General features: G+C 44.5%; 1 protein-coding gene across 1 annotated transcript in view; it reads left to right on the top strand.

Moving 5' to 3' along the window:
- The window catches only part of ryr1b (ryanodine receptor 1b (skeletal)), a 167975-nt gene extending 146658 nt beyond the window's left edge, over nt 1-21317 (top strand). Inside the window, exons 88-109 of the mRNA XM_056283722.1 lie at nt 851-939; nt 1487-1615; nt 2299-2403; nt 7418-7447; nt 8958-8987; nt 9201-9282; nt 9392-10698; nt 10789-10871; nt 11655-11832; nt 12826-12912; nt 14081-14341; nt 15174-15304; nt 15957-15999; nt 16105-16238; nt 16340-16400; nt 16505-16651; nt 16963-17097; nt 18170-18326; nt 18968-19032; nt 19135-19235; nt 20804-20855; nt 21222-21317. Of these exons, the coding sequence (XP_056139697.1) occupies nt 851-939; nt 1487-1615; nt 2299-2403; nt 7418-7447; nt 8958-8987; nt 9201-9282; nt 9392-10698; nt 10789-10871; nt 11655-11832; nt 12826-12912; nt 14081-14341; nt 15174-15304; nt 15957-15999; nt 16105-16238; nt 16340-16400; nt 16505-16651; nt 16963-17097; nt 18170-18326; nt 18968-19032; nt 19135-19235; nt 20804-20855; nt 21222-21317 (3503 nt within the window). The remainder of the gene's footprint in view (nt 1-850; nt 940-1486; nt 1616-2298; nt 2404-7417; nt 7448-8957; nt 8988-9200; nt 9283-9391; nt 10699-10788; nt 10872-11654; nt 11833-12825; nt 12913-14080; nt 14342-15173; nt 15305-15956; nt 16000-16104; nt 16239-16339; nt 16401-16504; nt 16652-16962; nt 17098-18169; nt 18327-18967; nt 19033-19134; nt 19236-20803; nt 20856-21221) is intronic.
- The last annotated feature ends 589 nt before the right edge of the window (nt 21318-21906 follow it).

Here is a 21906-nt window from a genome sequence, read left to right as displayed (position 1 = left end):
CGGGTCCAGCGGACAGGTAGTGGGACGAGAGTCCTGCAGAAGCTTGGAGACTTCCTCCCCGGTCAGGAGGGAGAATGAGGTGAGTGAAGCACTGTTAGCTGGCAGCGGCAGATGGAGTTGGTCAGGCTCAGAGAGCTGGTTACTGATGGCAGAAGCCTTATCAGTGAAGTACGAGGTGAACATGTCAGAAGTAAGCAGAGTGGAGGTCGGAGGAGGAGGCAGATGGAGGAGTGAGTTAAAGGTAAAAAACTTTTTGAGCATCAGTGGCGCTACAGATAGTAAGTGGTCTTAGCTGTTTTTAAGCTGGAGGAGAATGACGCTAGGAGATGCTGATAGTCACCGAGATCAGTGGACTCTCTGGTTTTACGCCATTTTCTCTCTGCCGCTCTGAGCCTCGCTGTTTGCTCCCTGATGACCTCAGTGAGCCATGGACTGGGGGGGCATTACAAGCAGGTTTGGATGCTAGAGGGCAGAGATTGCTGAGAGAGGAGGCTAGTGAGGAACAGAGTGTGTCTGTAGCCTCATTGACGGAGTGAAGAGAATAGTAAAGATGCAATCATACTGGTGACACATCTGAACATCTTTGACACCCCGGAAAAAAAAAAGTCATCAGCCAAAACTCGAGATCACTTTTCTAATAACAGCATGTGCTATTTACAGTAAGAGTAGCACCTACAGTCTATAAAACATCCAGCAGTTCTGGTGGGAGTGAGATCAGGACTTGAAGGGCTGTCGAGAGCAAACAGATGAATCTGGAGAACTGTGGGGGTCATCTTCAAATGGAGAGCTGGTTGGAGGAGTAAGACTGTCTTTAAATATCTCTGTTTTTTTTTTTGTTTTTTTTTTTAAGATTTCCAAAACTACCTACGAACACAGACAGGCAGCACCACCACCATTAACATCATCATCTGCACTGTGGACTACCTGCTCCGACTACAGGTGACATGTACACGCTGACACTGACCAAAATGAAATGAAATGGAAGAACTAAGCTGATTAAAGAAGCTGATTAAACTGAATCAAATTGAATGTTCACTGTATACCACTGAATAAATTATGTGTAAAGAATGTTACGTAATAAGGCAAAATTCTTAAACCAGAAGCTTGGGAAATTGATCGTTACATTGCAGGATTTAATTACAGAGCTTAAAAATTATTTCTCAAGGCGTCCAGTTAGCACCCTGACTTCATAAGGCCAATACGCAAATCATGATGACAGTCCCATTGTAAAATGATCTGGAGTGGGATGAGTATCATCCATGACAGAATGATGTTTACTCTCCATCCAGAAACATGCTATAGAGCCAGCTTGTAGTGTGAGTGCATCTCTTAAGTCTCTGCCCTCCAGCGTCACATCTTTATTTCCGCAGTTATTCTGTCTGATTTTTCTATTTTCCTCTCATTGTGGTCTGTTTTCAGTAGTTGACTATTCTCCATTTCCTTTTCCATTGCCCCTGCTCCACTCCCATCCTCCATCCGTCTATAGGAGTCTATCAGTGACTTCTACTGGTACTACTCGGGGAAGGACATCATCGACGAACCCGGCAAGAGGAACTTCTCCAAGGCCATGACGGTGGCCAAACAGGTCTTCAACAGCTTGACTGAATACATCCAGGTAAACGGGACAGGATGGGACAGAGTGAAGGCTCGATGAAGTGTGGACTTTAAAGGCTCTCTTTTTGCTTTTGTATTGATTTTCATTGTTTGAATAGATTTAAAACAAAGGATTCAACCCCCTTCCTCCTCTTCCATGTCTGTCTGTCTGTTCATTCTCACTGTATCTGTCCATTTCTCACTGTTCCTCAACATTTTTCTCATCACTTTCTTGTCCCTTCTATCTATCTATCTATCTATCTATCTATCTATCTATCTATCTATCTATCTATCTATCTCTCTCTCTCTCTCTCTCTCTCTCTCTCTCTCTCTCTCTCTCTCTCTCTCTCTCTCTCTCTGTCTGTCTGTCTGTCTGTCTGTCTGTCTGTCTGTCTGTCTGTCTGTCTGTCTGTCTGTCTGTCTGTCTGTCTGTCTGTCTGTCTGTCTGTCTGTCTGTCTGTCTGTCTGTCTGTCTGTCTGTCTGTCTGTCTGCATGCATGTATCTATCCTGTCTTTTTTGTTTGTCATTTCTCTCTTCCTCTTTCTCTCGCCATCCTTCTCTCTTTTTCTTGTTCTCTAACTCTGTCTCGCTTTCTCCTTTTCTCTGTTTATCTTTATCGCTCTCTCTCTCTCTCTCTCTCTCTCTCTCTCTCTCTCTCTCTCTCTCTCTCTCTCTCTCTCTCTCTCTCTCTCTCTCTCTCTCAGGGTCCTTGCACAGGGAACCAGCAGTCGCTCGCCCACAGCAGGTTGTGGGACGCCGTCGTGGGCTTCCTTCACGTCTTCGCCCATATGATGATGAAGCTGGCTCAGGTGAGAAATGATCAGACGAGGAAACTCATTTTCAGTTTATTTCAAACCACAGTCGATATTAATTTTGCCCTGTGTGCACCACAACACTTTGCGGGTATGTCTGTGAATGTTCTCATTCATCCAGGTCATGGTTATCCAAAGGAGTTGAATCAAGTGCAACTGAACTTGGTATATATCCATGAAGACGTTTCGCCTCTCATCCAAGAGGCTTCCTCAGTTCGTGCCTTTCTGACTAGACCAAGCTAGTCTGACTGGCTGGTGATGAGACTCAGAATTTATCTTCTTGGAGTCGTTGTCAGAGCTATAGATGTCCATGGCTCTTTGTGTCCCGATGTTTACCAATGCCTGTCGCTAACAGAGCCATAGATATGAGTGGCTCTTTTGTGTACCGATGTTTGACTGCACCTGTCGTTATCGGAGCTATTGATATGGGTGGCTCTCCTGTGCTCTGATGTCCAGCCGCGCCCGTCGCCATCGGAGCTATTGATTTGCATTTGTTTAGCAGCGACGGTCGTTGGGGGTGTTCGTTTCGACTTCATTATTCAGTGGTCATGAGAGTCGTTGGAGCCATTAATGACCGACTGTTGTTCTTGGAGGCTAGGCTTCTTGCGTCTCCTGGGTAGAGATGAAAGGACGGCATTGTAAGTGGGAGATAGGTGGTGTCACAGACCTCCTCCTCTGTTGAGGGATGGTTTTTCCAGTTTCGCATAGATGGCTTCCTTCACCCCTCTTTCAAACCATCTATCTTCTCTGTCCAAAATGTGTACGTTGTTGTCCTCGAAGGAGTGTGTCTTCTCCTTTATGTGTAGATAGACTGCTGAGTGTTGTCCTGAGGAGTTTGGCCTTCTGTGTTGAGCCATCCGTTTGTGTAGTGGTTGTTTGGTTTCTCCTATGTATAGGTCAGTGCAATCCTCATTGCATTGTACAGCATACACCAGATTGCTTTTTTGGGTGTGTGGTACACGGTCTTTGGGATGAACCATGTGATGCTGGGTTTGAAGTATACCGGGATGCGGTGTTTGTTGAAAATTCTCTTGAGTTTCTCGGAGACCCCAGAAGCATACACTCAGCAGTCTATCTACACCTAAAGGAGAAGACACACTCCTTCGAGGACAGCAACGTACACATTTTGGACAGAGAAGATAGATGGTTTGAAAGAGGGGTGAAGGAAGCCATCTATGCGAAACTGGAAAAACCATCCCTCAACAGAGGAGGAGGTCTGCGACACCACCTCTCTCCCACTTACAATGCCGTCCTTTCATCTCTACCCAGGAGACTCAAGAAGCCTAGCCTCCAAGAACAGCAGTCGCTCACTAACGGCTCCAAGGACTCTCAAGACCACTGAACAATGAAGTCGAGACTAACACTCCCAGCGACCGTCGCTGCTAAACAAATGCAAATCAACAGCTCCGATAACGACGGGCGTGGCCAAACATCGGTACACAAAAGAGCCACTCATATCTATGGCTCTGTTAGCGACGGGCGTTGGTAAACATCGGGACACAAAGAGCCATGGACATCTATAGCTCTGACAACGACTCCTAGAGGATAAATATTTGAGTCTCATCACCAGCCAGTCAAACTAGCTTGGTCTAGTCAGAAAGGCACGAACTGAGGAAGCCTCTTGGATGAGAGGCGAAACGTCTTCACGGATATATACCAAGTCCAGTTGCACTTGATTCAACTCCTTTGGGTAACTTTGCGGGTAAGTTCAATGTACAGTGAAGAGAGAGTTCAAAAAGTGTTGTAAATAACCTTTGATTTATAACACATAAACTTCTTAAACTTAGTGAAACCCAGAAAAAGTGTTAAAGCCATTTTGCAATAACACAACCTGGAGATTTTATCTTTTTTTCATGTGCATTTTTTTACTTATTTTATTTTCACCATTAGCGTATTCATTCAAGTATATAAATGTCCACTTTGAGTAAACTAATCCTGTGAACTGTCTTTCTCATGGCTCCTGCAGAGTAAAGTATGTATTTATTTGATTATTCTTTCATTTAATAATCTGGTTTTTACTGTTAACCGTCTTTTTCTTTCTCCCCACTCGGTTTATGTGAGCTTTTCTTTGTCAGTTTGTTTCTGCCTCTTTTCTGAGCTGTGCGTTGTTTAAGGTCAATGGCAGATTATTTAGGGACTAGGGGTAAATGGGGAATATCCAAATTAAACATAGCATTAAGTACTTAAGGTTAATGGTAATTCCATGGTGGAAATGTAGTCTCTTGGATGGACTTGTGAAGTAGCAGGAAAGAGACTCAACACGTCCGTATTTTCGGAAATTTGAAGACCAACTCTTCCTTATTGGGCACCGGTTTCTTTTCCAACCTTCCCGAATCTCTTGTAAATCAAAAACAGCCATAGAAGTTATACTAAAAGTCAGTTGGCTGCACAAAATAATGATCTGTCGTTTGACAAATATTTCAACATTTCTACTCAGCAATTATTTTAAATACAAGCCAAATTAGATTTAAAAATTCAAGTTTTGGCACTTCAGTGTAGTATCTTTCAATTATTTCATGGCAGGGCGCCCGGGTAGCGTAGTGGTCTATTCCGTTGCCTACCAACACGGGGATCGCCAGTTCGAATTCCCGTGTTACCTCCGCCTTGGTCGGGCACCCCTACAGACACAATTGGCCGTGTCTGCGGGTGGGAGGCTAGATGTGGGTATGTGTCCTGGTTGCTGCACAAGCGCCTCCTCTGGTCGGTCCGGGCATCTGTTCGGGTGGGGGGGGACTGGGGAGAATCGCGTGATCCTCCCACGCGCTACATCCCCCTGGCGAAACTCCTCACTGTCAGGTGAAAATCGGCTGGAGACTCCACATGCATCGGAGGAGACGTGGTAGTCTGCAGCCCTCCCCGGATCAGCAGAGGGGGTGGAGCAGCGACCAGGACAGCTTAGAGAGCGAGGTGATTGGCCAGGTACAATTGGGGAGAAAAAAAGGGGGGGAAATTTACTTCACGGCCAGTGTCAAATTACATCATTACAGATGACACCGACGATTTGATAAAACCGCCTCCACATAAGCAGCATGGATTTTACATTTGACGGCAGAAGCAATCTGGTGAAATAAGAGACCGTAACATTAATTTCACCTAACCAAATTTGAATTTTCTTCCTTTTTAACTTTTCTAATTCTGTTTAATGACACCACCTTCTCTGGTTGGAGTACCTGTTCATCTCTTCATACTGACCGGTGCTTTCAGTTTGATGGGAGCTTTACCCAGTAACCTGTGCCTGAGTGGTGTGAAAAACTGGTGTCTGCAATCTGTGGCCATTACCTTTTTGACCTTTGACCTAACAGGGACGTGCAGTGTGTCTTACTCATTCTAATCTGGTGTGACATTGGGAGTGCTTCACGGCTGGTGTCTCGGTTTATGGTGAATTTTTGTTTTCCTTCGTCTTGGGTGTGAGTCTAGGCTCAGTGTCAAATCACCTTTAAGAGCGTTTTTATGTACCTGAATAAATAGATAGTTAAATAAGATGTAGGAGGAACAGTTGGAAACTTGTTTAGTGATGCGGTTCATCATGTTGAAGTGATCCAAAACCAATCCTTTGTGTTTATATAATATAGGGGGGAAAAAAGCAACACGTACAACTCCCGAATGTCGTTTCCTCTGTTTGTGGTAGTAATGCGATTCAGGCCCGGCATCACAGGGAAATCCCTTTGTAAATCTTGATGCAGGCTGAGTAACCCAGGTAAGAAGATCAAAGAAGGTTGAATCAGTTCATCTGGATACAACGTTTATTGACAGATACATTTCATCGCTCATCTAAGTGACCTCTTCAGTCTCAACTGACTGCAGGTATACCCACCCTTATAAACAATACAGTTGCATAACGCCCGAAACCAACAACCGGTTTCATATGCAAATATGGGCACGGCCATTAACTAGAGTTACAGTGGCCATGTGTACTATTCACCAAGGGATTGCTGTGACTTGTATATTGCGGAAACTAAACAGAAGTTGGCCGAAAGAATGGCACAACGCAGTATATCTAACACATCAGGCCAAGACTCCACAGTCTACACCCATCTACAGGCCAGTGGCCACTCTTCCAAGGATGAGGGTGTGCACATCCTTGATAGGGAGGAACGCTGGTTTGAACTGGGAGTCAAAGAGGCCATCTATGTGAAGAGGGAATGACCATCCCAGAATCGAGGCGGGGGCCCAAGAGTACATCTGTCACCATCTTACAATGCTGTGATTGCAGACATTCCCAAATCCTCTGTGAATAGTACACATGGCCATTGAAACTCTATATAATGGGCACACCCATATTTGCATATGAAATTGGTCGTTGGTTTCGGTCGTTACGCCACTGTATTGTTTATGAGGGTGGGAATACCTGCAGTCAGTTGAGACTGAAGAGGTCACTAAGGGCCCAAACACACCAAACCGACTAGCGGCGATGAAGGCCAACTGTTGCGTCGCCTCATGTCGCCTGCCGTCTGGGCCAAAAAAGTAGCACTTGAACACACCGCAAAGACTAAAGCCGACAGCCTGATTCGCTAGCTTAGCACTGATTCGCTAAGCTGAACAGCCAATCAGAGTGATCTCAGTCACCGACAGGCTCCGCCGATTCAGCATGCTGAATCGGTCGAAAAGCTGCCAACAGGCATCCAACTAGTGCCGAGGGTGCGGGACACACCGCAAAAACTAGGGTCACAGACACTCACCGATGGCTCGATGTTGGCCGACCGTCGGCCTGGTGTGTCAGGGCCTTTAGATGAGTGATGAAGCATTTCTCTAAATGAACGTTGTGTCCAGATGAACTGATTCAACCTTCTTTGACCCTTTCTAAGTCGCCTGGGGGGAAAAAAGTGTTCGCTAAATAAGAAAATATAAATGTTATGTACCCTGAATTGGACTGAGTAGGTACAGGCCATGAAGAAATAAAAGAAACAGGACACCAGCTGTGAGAGAGTGGTCATGTAGGCCAGGGCAGATACAGAAATGAAGTGAAAATGTTGATGGATAACATCTTTATTCTCATGTGTAACCCCGTTAGATGCACCCTGATCCCGGACAACGAAATGGCGTAAGAATATGTGTCTTTCCACCGACGCTGTCTCATTCATAGGCCCCTAATGCTTCTGTAAATAGCTCATACTTCATCTAATTCTTTATCATTCATCCTAATGCCTGCCCTGTTTGTTTTCCTCTTTATTTTTTCTTTTTACATTTCCTTTATCACGCTATCAATTCAAATTTGTATTTAACTACAAAAAGCCCCGTAATTTCTCGGAGGGGCAACAAATTGCTAGAACGCCTAAAGGATCACAGGGAGTAAAGGTGTATTTTAAAAATGCTAACCCTTCTCTTAAACGGGAAAAGTTGCAAACACCAAATTGCAAAATCTACGAAGAGTTTTGTGCCACATCCTACAGACACTTTACTGTTGCTACCTGTTTAATACACCACACACTACTGCATATTGTTGTACATTGTGGAAAAGTCAATAATGTGATAGGTGTCTTGTTTCTTAATAATCTCAGGAGTTTCCTTGTGAGAGAAAAACAGTATTGGTCGAGTTATACCTAGTTAAGTAATTTAATTTCCCAATGTACTCAAAGTCCTCCTAACCTTCTGCTTATAGCTTCTGTTCATTAAAATTGTTGGAGTTTTGTCTCCCCTGTTTTTGCTTTTTTTTGGGGGGGAGGGTAGGTTATTGTTTCTGTCATGGCGGCACTGGCTAATGCTGTGGCGCTTTGACTGGCAGTTGATGCTTGCCCTCACCCCACCCTGCCCCCTTAACACACACACACACACACACACACACATACACACACCCTTTCCTTTAGATCTTCACCACTTGTACAGCGACCCTGAGATGGAAGTATTTCTGGTGGTGCAGATCTTAAAGATGCCTATTATCACCATCACAGTTTATCTTGCTCCGATGTAGCCCCCGTTCTGGTCTAGCACAAACCACTGTGTGGTCGCACAGAAATACATTAACAATTTCCTGGAAAAGTAATTTTAGCACGCTCTGCAGCACTTTTGGATTTGGTAGGGTAAGGTTTCCGGTCCAAAATTTACCAATCTGATAAGCTTTCTGGAATCCTTGAACCCGTTTTCCTTTACCTAAGTACAACATATTTTTTTGAGATGCTTTTAATGAAGTATAAAATCTCACTTTTTTGGTGGCTTGTCCAAGTCTACTCTCAAATGCATCTCTCTCTGCATCTCACAAATTTTGGTCAGGAAACCTTGGCCAACACAAGTCAAATGTGTTGCGAAGTGCACAAAAACGAGTTTTCCAGTAAATTGTCAATGCATTTCTTTGGGACCTAGCACCCATGCAGTGGTTCGTGTTAGTCCCAAACAGGGCTAGCTCCCATGCTGCCACTTCACAGGCAAAGGTGTGGGGCTGTGCTGTTTAACAGTGGCATTCCTCACCTCTCTGCCACACCTGCGTTATTTTGTGTTTCCAGCGTCCAGCTTTCATCGAATTCACTGACTCATGTCTGTATGATGCTATTTGTAATGGTTTGATGTGATGTTTAAAAAAAAAACTTCGTATTTGTTGTTTAAAAATGCAAACGAAGGATCATTTCTGGAGTAGAGCACACTCAGAGGTAATTCACACTGTTGTAATCACCCTTGACAGCAGAGACCTACCAGAAAGAAGCCCACCCTCTCCACTCAATATTACTTGCAATTGATTTTCTTATTGAGGCATTTTAAGTCAGTGCCTGAACACCCTTAATTGGACAGAAGAAAAACACAAATATTTTCTCCACTGTTCGTGTCCATTTTTTTCTTTGTGTGTTTGGACTTGGTTCTGAAAGGACTCCAGTCAGATTGGCCTGCTGAAAGAGTTATTGGATCTGCAGAAAGACATGGTGGTGATGCTCCTGTCTCTGCTTGAAGGTAAAATCCACATCCCAGACAGTTGTTTTCAATTCCCTTATGTTAAACTCATAAAACATAACTGCTACATTTTAATAGTCTCCTCTCACCTCTGGTTGGTCGGTCTTAGGCAACGTGGTAAATGGCACCATTGCCAGACAGATGGTGGACATGTTGGTGGAGTCCTCCAGCAACGTGGAGATGATCCTCAAGTTCTTTGACATGTTCCTGAAGCTGAAGGACATAGTTGCGTCAGATGCCTTCCGCGATTACGTCTCTGACCCCCGCGGCCTCATCTCCAAGAAGGACTTCTCCAAGGCCATGGACAGCCAAAAGCAATACTCGCCCAGTGAGATCCAGTTCCTCCTGTCCTGCTCAGAGGCAGACGAAAACGAGATGATCAACTTTGAGGAGTTTGCAGACCGCTTCCAGGAGCCGGCCAAAGATATTGGTTTCAACATTGCTGTTCTTCTGACCAACTTGTCAGAGCACGTACCCCACGACACCCGCCTCCAGAACTTCCTGGAGCAAGCCGAGAGTGTGCTCAACTACTTCCGTCCCTTCCTAGGCCGCATTGAGATCATGGGGGCCAGCAGGAAAATCGAACGTATTTACTTTGAGATCAGCGAGGCTAACCGCAACCAGTGGGAGATGCCCCAAGTCCGAGAGTCTAAACGGCAGTTCATCTTCGACGTGGTCAATGAGGGTGGAGAAAGTGAGAAGATGGAGCTCTTTGTCAACTTCTGCGAGGACACCATCTTTGAGATGAACATTGCTGCCTCAATTTCCGAGCCGGAGGGCGAGGGTGGAGAAGAAGAGGATGACGATGAGGAGGAGGAAGGTGGAGGAGATGAAGGGGACATCGGAGAAGGCGATGAAGCCAATGGAGAGGTCAGACCTCCAGAGTCAAGCTCGGCCTTTGCTGACTTCCTGAAGAGCATTGTCAACTTCTTCAATATGTTTACTTTCCGAAACCTCAGACGCCGCTACCGCAAACTGAGGAAGATGACAGTGAAGGAGATGATTGTCGGACTGGCTACGTTTATCTACACTGTTCTGATGGGTATCCTGCTCTTTGTCTACAGTATATGTAAGGGCTTCTTCATGCTCATTTGGAAGGCTCTGTTTGGAGGAGGCTTAGTGGAGGGGGCCAAGAAGATGACTGTGACTGAGATCCTCGCCAGTATGCCAGATCCAACGCAGGATGAGGTTCATGGAGACCTGCCACAAGAGCCGGGGGCCGGAGAGATACAAGATGCAGATGGAACGGCTGACCTTTTGGACGTAGAAGGAGGAGAGGAGCAGGAGGAAGATGGGGAAGAAAGGGAAGGACGCCTGCCTGGTTTAGATTCTCCTGGTGGACTCGGTGACTTTGGTGAAACGACACCTGAAGAGCCCCCAACTCCAGAGGGCACCCCACTGCTGAAGAGGAAACTGGTGAGTGGATGTTGCAGACAGCCATTCGTTTTATTAACTTATACCTTATAACCTATGTGTTTTGACAGTCTGTCACCTCTGTTTGTACAGTTGGCAGCAACAGCAGGAGGACAGGGAGAAGAGGGAGAGGGTGAACCCGAGGGAGAGGCTCCACAAGAGACTGAGAAAGCAGAGTGAGTTGTTTGTCTGTTGGTGACATGAACAGGTTTTTTTGTATTTTCTGTTATATATTAAAACAGAGAAAATCCTCACTCCTTATGCTGGTGGCTTCTTTAAATAACAGAGCAGGTTCTTTCTCTCTTAGTAGTAAATGTTAATGGTAAACAATCACAATTTTCAACATTATCACTATATACATATATGTCGTAGGGCTAACACTCCATTAGCAGCCATAATACAAAGCAGTCTTCTGTCCCCAACCACAAATGTTGTGTTTGTCAGTGATGTCCCAGGCAGACAGTCTGTGAATCTGAAAACGCCCACAGGCTGCATTGTATAAGAAGATGGGAATATCGATGCTACATACAGCTGTATGAGAAAATGTGAATAACAACACTAAATTGTACAGCTGTTTGTAGCATTGTTATTCACATTCTCATTAAAATGTAGCCTGTAGGCAAAACATGAGGTAAGTTTTCACATTAATGGATTGTCCACCAGTGATGTCATCGGTGGACACAGTTTTGACGACGTTTTAAAGACTGCTCAATGTTACAGCTGCTAATGGAGTGTTATCCCTACAACATAGTGTATACAGATATAATGTTGAAAAGACCTCTGTCTGTCTCTTATTTCCAAAGAAGTTCAGATTCTTCCCTAGCGGTTAATATTAAAACATAGAATGTTCTCTCGCTCGCTCTCTTGCTCTCTCTCTCATATCTCTTTCTATTGGTGATACAACTTAAAAAGAAAAAAGAAAAACAATCTTTCAAGTTCCCGTCCCTTTTCTCCTCCAGTATGGAGAATGGTGAGAAAGAGGAGAAGGTGGAGCCCGAAACTGAACCACAGCAGGAAGAACCTGAGGAGCAGGACGTGAAGGTGAAGACCAAGACCAAGACCAAGAAGGAGAAGAAACCTGCAGAGGAGGGCTTTGAGCTGTGGAATGAGCTGGAGATTCAGAGAATCAAGTTTATGGTGAGCAACCGACCACTTCGTTTAATCACCTTCTCTGACGGTGAAAGGGTCATGTTTTTTTTTTTTTTTACTTTTAGATTTGATATATGAGATATGAGACATATGCATGACATATACTAGTATGATATATAACATTTATTAGATGTTGTATTTTTTTATATATTAACTGCCTGCCCTTCCAACTGTGCCCCAACACCACCCCACTATATTATATACATAAATTACCACATTTGACGTTACCTTGTGATATTCTAAATGTAGGCCATTACAACAGTGCCCTGGTCATTTATACGCTTTTTCAAAACAAGCCCCAGCCCCTTACCCCATTGGTTGTAATGATTTCTACCCCACCATTGGTTGCTGTGCATCGTAATTACCTACCCCCTTGGTTGTAATAGTTCACATATTTTCTCCTCTGATTGGTTGCTGTCCACCAAAATTAGGGGTGTGACGCGGGGCAACGTATACTGTGTGTTTTCTTTGTTGAATCACATTAGCAGCTGATGAGTGTGCGACGCATGAAACAAGCTTGTACTGCTGTGTATTAAAAGTTTTTTTCCTACATCTATATACATATATATAATGAGATACATGCATGACATATAGTATGTTATATATATATATTATATATGTGGTCAACTTTTTTAACATATTTGAGGTCAGACAAGAAGTTCATGATCAGTGATTCACTACTTTTGTTAATATCTGACAGTTTACATGTGAGGTCATATTATCAACTGCTCTAAAGGGGCTCTAAATACTGGGGGATAAGAATAACAAATTCACATTAAAAAAAAGGCAAAAGAAACTGGTAAAATGTACTTTAGGGTTGTGAGTTGAATAAGCATAACTGAGTCTTCATCATGTGATAGCACAATATTTTTGCTTATTTACAATACTTTTACAGTTTGGTTCACATTGTAAAGGAAAATGCTCCCTCATTGTTTTGCTAACACAAACTGAAGCTCTGCTCCTCTCTTCACTGCCCCCCAGAATTATCTGTCTCGTAACTTCTACAACCTTCGTTTCCTGGCCCTGTTCATCGCCTTCGCTCTCAATTTCATCCTGCTCTTCTACAGGGTCAGTATGGGACGAAGAGGCTTTTTCATCACCTGTTGAATGTCTGTTCCCCTTCTCCTACATATCTAAAGTCTCATTTAAAAATGTGATGTCCATCATCCCAAATCAGAAAATCAGAAACACTTTATTTATCGTTTCATTTCATGCACTTGTACACATGAAATGAAGCAAAACATCGTCCCCCCAGCCCACAGCAGTGCAACACAAAGACAAAATCACATATCCAAAAACTACAAGAACACATTTATCCAAACTAACACATATATCTAAAAAAATAAAAATAAATCACTGTCGAGGAGAACGAACGCCAGCCAGGATGACTGTCGGAACTGCCGGTCTGCATGGGCTAGCAGTTAGCTTAGCCTGCCCCGCTTCCGCATCCTGTCAGACCGCCCTCGGTGTTTCCTCTTTGGGCATTTGGGATCATTTCTGTCATTTGACACTCTCTGATAAAGACATTACTGACATGGAATTGAATCTCAGTGATTATGTTAAATATCTATAATATTGGCTTTTTAAAGTGAGACCGATTTTATTAAGGATGGATTCCATATTTTTAGAATATATTTCTTTTGTCATAAAATTTTATTTCTGTGCTATTGGTTTTTACAGTTGATTTTACATTTGCATGTTCTCATTTATAGCAGACACCTTTATCCAAGGTAACTTACAAGAGAGTCGACAATTAGGACATATGTTTGTATGTCAAACTACAGGCATTTTATAGCAAATAATAGTAATCCTGTCATAGCCAAGAGGGCATGTCTTGTCAGGCGCAATTAATGTACACACCATGTACACATACTTAATGCACACATAAAGTACACACCAGGTACATCACCAATGCTAAGATGGGTAATGGGGGATTTCAAATTACTCAGGCAATGCCACAAGTCAGTATCACAGTCGTGCTCATAGACCATGTATGAATTCACGTGGGCCTGGAAATGAAAAGCTTTGAGTCCTTTTCTTAAATTAGATATAAGCAAATTTGCAGCACTGAAAGACATGTTCAATTCAAGCATTTCCGCATCAGAGATTTTGTCGTGCATATAGACAGCATTCTTCCAACAACAATTAAAGCAAGCAGGAGTCTGCATGTTGTCTTCCTTCAGATCAATGTCTAACAATTCAGACTTAATGCCTCATATCTCACCTCTCTACTCAGGTGTCTGACAGTCCACCAGGCGAGGAGGAGTTTGAGGGCTCCGGTCTGTTTGAGGGCTCCGGCTTATTTGAAGGATCTGGTGCTGAGGAAGAGGGATCTGGGCTGGACGATGGAGGAGAGGGTGACGGCGACGATGACGAAGGGCCCGTGTACTACTTCCTGGAGGAGAGCACGGGCTACATGGAACCCACCCTATCCTTCCTGGCCCTCTTCCATACTGTCATCTCTTTCCTCTGCATCATTGGTTACAACTGTCTCAAGGTGCCCGACTCTTTACCCAACCCCCCACAAATGATGAAAACCCACAGACCAGACAGGGAATGTGTGTCTGTTTCGTAGACTTCACGCAAGAGGTCTATACGGGACTGGTTTATCAATCCCACTCCCACCTGTGACCATGTGCTTTCCAACCTTTCCCAATCGCGACCGCACACATTTCATTCTCATTCACGACCACTCCAATAGAGAATCTGATAACTCCCGCCCGCAACACTGATTTCATTGCACAACGATGATTTTACTTCCTGAACACTTTTGGGTGTATTTTACGGATTTTGGGCTGCTGCTGAAAAAATTTATTGTCCAGTGAATTGAAATCCTGTCTGTTCCTCTACTATTATTTTCGGCTGCTCCCGTTAGGGGTCGCCACAGCGGATCATCCGTTTCCATCTCTTCCTGTCCTCTGGATCTTCCTCTGTCACACCAGCCACCTGCATGTCCTCCCTCCCCACATCCATAAACCTCCTCTTTGGCCTTCCTCTTTTCCTTTTAGAAATGGCAGCTCCATTTCTATTCAGCATCCTTTCCCAATACTATAGTTAGCGGTCAGGTCACTGGAGGATAATGCATTTCCATGCATGGTGAAGCCCAGTGATGATGATAATACCTCCTTTCCATATTCTAAATTTAGCTTTTCATGCTGTGCTCATCCTGTGGTAAGAATGCCATCTGCCTGCTCTTACCTGCATTAGAGTCAAATTCACCCACACCCCCAACATTTGCATTGGGGCCTACGGGACCTGCGGGAAACCAATCCTATTGCAGCTCTCTTTCATGTATTGTGCTTGTCTCTGCCCTCATCCTCTTCCTCCAGGTCCCCCTGGTCATCTTCAAGAGGGAGAAGGAACTTGCCAGGAAACTGGAGTTTGATGGCATCTACGTCACAGAGCAGCCCGAAGACGACGACATCAAAGGCCAGTGGGACAGACTGGTGCTGAACACCCCGTAAGAGCGCCATCATTGAATGGAATGATAGATAGATAGATAGATAGATAGATAGATAGATAGATAGATAGATAGATAGATAGATAGATAGATAGATACAGCTAGCTAGAAAGACAGACAGATACTAGCTAGCTAGATAGACAGACAGACAGACAGACAGACGGATAGATAGATAGATAGATAGATAGATAGATAGATAGATAGATAGATAGATAGATAGATAGATAGATAGATAGATAGATAGATAGATAGATAGATAGATAGATAGATAGATAGATAGATAGATAAACAAAGCAAGAACAAACTGATGAAAAATTTCACCATTTAATTCCAGAATGAGAGACTGGAATGAACATGATCTCACATGGTTATGGTTAACATGAAATTAAAACTCATATGGGCTCTTGTGTGAGTTATTAGCCACTTGAAGAACTTCACATACCAAATATAAACATTTCTGAGGACTTGATCTTGTATATTTTTCAGTTGCTCAACGATGAAGTCCAGTCATTAGTCGCCCTCATTTGCTGAATTTAGAAATCAGAAGATGTAATGCATTCTCCTCGGGAAGGATGTAAATCATGAAAAAGAAAGAACAAAATTAAGCATTCTTTAAAACCTGTAATGTTTATCTTCTCCTTTTTGTGTTTAGGACATTCCCCAACAACTACTGGGACAAGTTTGTGAAGAGGAAGGTGAGCTGGTAGCGTGGTTATGGTCCACTGTTACAGGGGTTTTAAGGCAAATGAGTCGCCCAAACAAAAACAGCGTTTTGAACAACTTTTTTTTTTTTTGTATAGGTGCTGGATAAATACGGTGACATCTATGGTAGAGAGAGGATAGCAGAGCTGCTCGGTATGGACCTGGCGTCGCTCGATGTCAGCGCCATGACCCATGAAAAGAAAGCTGAACCCGACAACTCCATGCTCAGCTGGTATGTAGACCAAATATGGAGTAAAATTGTAAAAGTAAAACACAGATTGTATGTTTTTTTTTTAAGTTGTGCAGCAAATGATCTTGACCCTCTGTCCGTAGGATCACCTCCACCGACATCAAGTATCAGATCTGGAAGTTTGGGGTGGTGTTCACTGACAACGTGAGTCATGCAAGCTTTGTGTAAAGTGTAACTGAGGTGTTGATTCAAGTTGACTTTTGTGTTGTGACTCTGGCATTGGTGACGTTTCTCCTCCCATCGTTCAGACGTTCCTCTACCTGGTGTGGTACATGTTCATGTCGATGCTCGGACACTACAACAACTTCTTCTTCGCTTGCCACCTCCTGGACATCGCCATGGGGGTCAAAACCTTGCGTACCATTCTTTCCTCAGTTACTCACAACGGCAAACAGGTAACCTAAACACCTTAGACTGAGGGCTAGGCAACAAATCAGTATTATCGTTTATCATGAAATTTGGATATTGTCATATTGTGATAGATAACTTTATGGTGACTGTTGCCTAAAAGTTCTCACAAAGGAGGTCCAAAATATTTGAGGTAGTATTATTTGAAATTGAGATATTTACAGAGGCTCTGAAGAGGAAAAAAACTATTTGAGGAATTTTTTTTTTTTTTGAGGGGTTATCTTGTTTGAACGACTTACAATCTGGTTTGAACGACTTACTTGTACTGACGACCTTTGACCTCTCTGTCAATTTATAGTTGATGATGACGGTGGGCTTGCTGGCAGTGGTGGTGTACCTCTACACTGTGGTGGCGTTCAACTTCTTCCGCAAGTTCTACAACAAGAGCGAGGACGAGGACGAGCCTGACATGAAGTGTGATGACATGATGACCGTAAGCAATGAGCGGAGGTTTGGCTTGAGGGGGAAAACATGGAACAGGGAAACGATGAATCTACACACTGCACGATTTCCCCCGTAGGACACTTGTTGACACGGCAGCGTTTCAGTTTGTGGAAGAACTGTTTTTCTGCACACTTCTGTCTAAGCTGCTCTTGCAGGTTGCAGATGGATGTGCATTTTCTACTGACCCATGTAAAGAAGAAATCAGCCCCAAATACCGTTGTTCAGTAGTTGCTGAAATAAAAAGAAAATGGACTCGGGGTATCCGGGATGGCGTGGCGGTTTATTCCATCGCCTACCAGCACGGGGATCGCCAGTTCGAATCCCCGTGTTACCTCTGGCTTGGTCGGGCGTCCCTACAGACACAATCAGCCGTGTCTGCAGGTGGGAAGCTGGACGTGGGTATGTGTCCTGGTCGCTGCACTAGCACCTCCTCTGGTCGGTCAGGGCACCTGTTTAGGGGGGAGGGGGTACTCGAGGGGGAATAGCGTGATCCTCCCACGTGCTATGTCCCCCTGGTGAAACTCCTCACTGTCAGGTGAAAAGAAGTGGCTGGCGACTCCACATGTATCGGAAGAGGCATGTGGTAGTCTGCAGCTCTCCCTGGATCGGCAGAGGGGGTAGAGCAGAGACCGGGACGGGTCGAAGGAGTTGGGTAATTGACCAGATACAATTGGGGAGAAAAAGGGGGCAAAAAAAAGAAAATGGACTCTTATCATTTCTAAATACATGCTATTTTTTTTTCAATTTTGGGCAGAAATATGTTATGTAGAAAACATTGTTATCCTTGCAAGTATGAAATGAGACACTTAGCAGCAATTCTGTTAAGGTATTCTGTTAAGGCATTCTGTTAAGATATTCTGTTAAGGTATTCTGTTAAGGTATCCTTGAAGCAGATTTTTGAAGTTGTGATTTGGAAAAGTTGAGAAAGCCCAAAACATCTAAAGCAAATCCAAAATAATTTCAGAAAAAATGTCTTCACGCTCACTTGCTGTGAAAAGGTTGACGTGAAACGATTTCAACCTCTTTTTGTTTTCCTCTTCCGCTACCTCTCCTCCACTCAGTGTTACCTGTTCCACATGTACGTGGGCGTGCGAGCTGGCGGCGGTATAGGAGATGAAATCGAGGACCCGGCCGGGGACGAGTATGAGCTCTACCGAGTGGTTTTCGACATCACCTTCTTCTTCTTTGTCATCGTTATCCTGCTGGCCATCATCCAGGGTACGGAGAGTCATGTCTGCTAGCTGTTGTAGGTCTGCTTTGTGTGTTTGTGTTGTTTTGTTTGTTTGTTTCTCTTCTTACAGAGCCCCATATAACAGTATTTCCAGAGAATGGAGTCTGAGGTTGCCGAGTATCGAGAGAAAAGGTTTGACTTAACGGAAGGTGACAACTTGGAAACCTTGGATAGGCTTAGAGAATTTGGCGGCACGGTGGCCTAGTGGTTAGTGCTGACGCCTCACAGCAAGAAGGTCCTGGGTTCGAAACCCCGGGATTGTCCAACCTAAGGGGGCGATCCCAGGTCGTCCTCTGTGTGGAGTTTATGGTCTCCCCGTGTCTGGTGGGTTTTCTCCGGGTGCTCCGGTTTCCCCCACCATCAAGAAGACATGCATGTTAGGGTTAATACTCCTGTCTGTGCCCCGACCGAGGCGTCGCATGAAGAACTGGAGTTGGTCCCCGAGTGCTGCACGGCAGCTGCCCACTGCTCTTAGCTACACAGCTAGGAGACCAATAAAGTATCTCAAAATCAAAAAAAAAAAAAATCAGAAGAATTTAAATCCAACAACAATCGATAAAAAAAAAAAGATGTGATGGGGGCTTTAAACATGAGTTGGCAGTTGAGACCCTCTCTGTCCGTCCGCCAGGTCTGATCATCGACGCCTTTGGAGAGCTGAGAGACCAGCAGGAGCAGGTCAGAGAGGACATGGAGGTAAGCCAGCGACTTTGGCCGCCGCCAGTCGACCCTGCCCGCGAACCTTCTCTCTCACTTACAATGTGTTCTGTTATCTAACCCGACCTTTCCCTTCGCCAGACCAAGTGCTTCATCTGCGGAATAGGGAGTGACTACTTTGATACGACTCCGCATGGCTTTGAGACGCACACCTTAGAAGAACACAACTTAGCCAACTACATGTAAGTGATCAAGCAGGTACAGCAGTTGGACAGATTGAATTAATGAGGCATTTCCTTGTTGAGTGTCTGCACGTGTGTGTGTGTGTGTGTGTGTGTGTGTGTGTGTGTGTGTGTGTGTGTGTGTGTGTGCGTGCGTGCGTGTACTCGTTTGTGTAAGTTAATGTTATATTCTAGTACTGAAAACTTTAGTCAGTTAAATTTTTTTCCTGATTGCTTAGGCACTATCTTTGAAACTATAGGCTACTTTTTCAAAAACTCTACACACTGACCACACAACCTCTACACACTGACCACAAAACCTTACACCAAACCAGCAAAACATACACCTCTTGCAAAAGCAAACAATTCTTGCAAAACTCTTCAAACTAGAGTAAAAAATGTGTTTCTGCATCAGTACAGTACACACAAACCATCATCTCAATAAGCACACGAGGTACCAAACACTTGTGCTATTCCATTGCCTGCCAACACGGGGATCGCCGGTTTGAATCCCCGTGTTACCTCTGGCTTGGTCAGGCGTCCCTACAGACACAATTGGCCATGTCTACAGGTGGGAAGCCGGATGTGGGTATTTGTCCTGGTCGCTGCAGTACCGCCTCCTCTGGTTGGTCGGGGCGTCTGTTTGGGGGGGAGGACTGGGGGGAATAGTGTGATCCTCCCATGCGCTACGTCCCCCTGGTGAAACTCCTCAATGTCAGGTGAAAAGAAGCGGCTGGCGACTCCACATGTATCGGAGGAGGCATGTGGTAGTCTGCAGCCCTCCCCGGATCGGCAGAGGGGGTGGAGCAGAGACCGGGGCGACTCGGAAGAGTGGGGTAATTGGCCGGATACAACTGGGGAGAAAAAGGGGGGGGGGTCCGAGAAAAAAAAGAAAAGAAAAACACTCGTGGCTTTTGCTCCTTCTGTGTGCCGGGCACAGCAGTTTGCAATAAATTTGGTCATACATGTAGTAAACACACACACACACATACACACACACACACACAGGTATCCAAATTTGTAAAGTATGGCTGTGTAATCTGAACATAACACAATATCAACACAAATAAGGGGGGGAAATTGTTCATTTTTTTCTGAGAATGTTGTAACACTCCTCAAACAACAAAAATGCCGGAGAAGCAAACAAGAACTTTTGTTAGACAAAAAAAGAACAGAAAAGTGTTGATGGTTTCAGAGATGATGCTTCAACATTCACTGTTAGTGTTTAAGCCTTCAGAACAAACCGGAAGGAAAGTTGATCGACTGCAGGTTCGGCGGCTGATTGACCGTTTGAGTCGTTCGTCATAAAAACACAAAATATCTGCTGGTCGCATATTCCCTCCCGCTCAGGTCTGCTTGCCTCCCTCTGAGTCATGTCATTATGAAGTGAATACTTTTTGGGTGTTTTGGCTGTTGGCAGACAAAGTAGACCGTTTTAAGACGTCTCGTTGGACTCTGGAAAGTCAAGCTGGGCCTCCGTCAGTGTTTCTACTCTTAACAGACCACATGAAGACTCGAGTAATGGACAAATAATCACTAGACGGAACACACATGAACGTAATATGTGAACTCTTTCTGTCCCCGTCCAGGTTCTTCTTGATGTATCTCATCAATAAAGACGAGACGGAGCACACCGGACAGGTGGGTCGACAGACAGTCAAGTCCATTTCCTGTTTCAGCAGCTCTTCTATAAACATGCTCGAGGCTCAGCGTTTTCGGTTTTTACCGATTTTCCCCCGAAAAAATACCCAGATTTTTAAACCGATTTTCACCCGGATTTTATGTTTCCACGGATCCAAAAGTTGTTCCTGTTCATGTGAGGTTATGGAACAGTGTCCTCTTGTGGCAAAATTCGGCATGCTGGATGGCGTTGAAAAATAAAAACCGAAAACTCTGAGCTTTGAACATGCTCTGGTGAGAATTCCCTCTTGCCTTAACAGACGTCCAAAACTGACCTCTCCCGACCAATTTCTCCTTCCTCCCCCCCCCCCCCCCTCCATCTTCCAGGAGTCGTACGTATGGAAGATGTACCAGGAGCGTTGCTGGGACTTCTTCCCAGCCGGAGACTGCTTTAGGAAGCAGTATGAAGACCAGCTGGGATAACGCGCTACGCTGTGACTCTGCGTGTGTGCGTGTGTGTGTGTATGGTGTATGCGTGTGTGTGTGTATGCGTGCGTGCACGGGGCTGAAGGGGAGGAAAGTAGAGGAGGGCAGGCAGGGGAAATACGAAAATTCAGAGAGGGAATGCATCTGCACCTAAATCTTTTTTCTTTTTTCTTTTTTTTTGGAAGAGGTCTGGGGTCTGCACATTTCTCTCTTCTCCTGAAGCTATGCACACTCGCAAGTCCACAACTGTACCTGCGGCTGCCGAATCTTTTTGATGGAGTTAATTCTCCAGACCTTTAACATGGAAGACTATCACGACTGAAAGAGAGACGCAAAGAGCCTCAGGCCTTTTTGGTAAACCCTCTTGTATATACACTACATGGCCTTTTTCTTTTCCTGGTGTAAAATATCGATTGTGTTGCGAATCAAAAGCACCTACACACACACACACACACACACACACACACACACACACACACGCAACTGCCTCTCAGTTGCTCGTGCTGTGCATATCAGTGCCTATAGCAACAGTCATGTTTTGATTCGTGGCACAGAGACGATTTGGGTTTCATTTTATTTGATGGTC

Source organism: Lampris incognitus, chromosome 7 (genome assembly GCF_029633865.1).
Source record: "Lampris incognitus isolate fLamInc1 chromosome 7, fLamInc1.hap2, whole genome shotgun sequence".
NCBI lineage: Eukaryota > Metazoa > Chordata > Actinopteri > Lampriformes > Lampridae > Lampris > Lampris incognitus.
The sequence above is the reverse complement of the archived record's forward strand: the minus strand, read 5'-3'. Positions and strand labels throughout refer to the sequence as shown.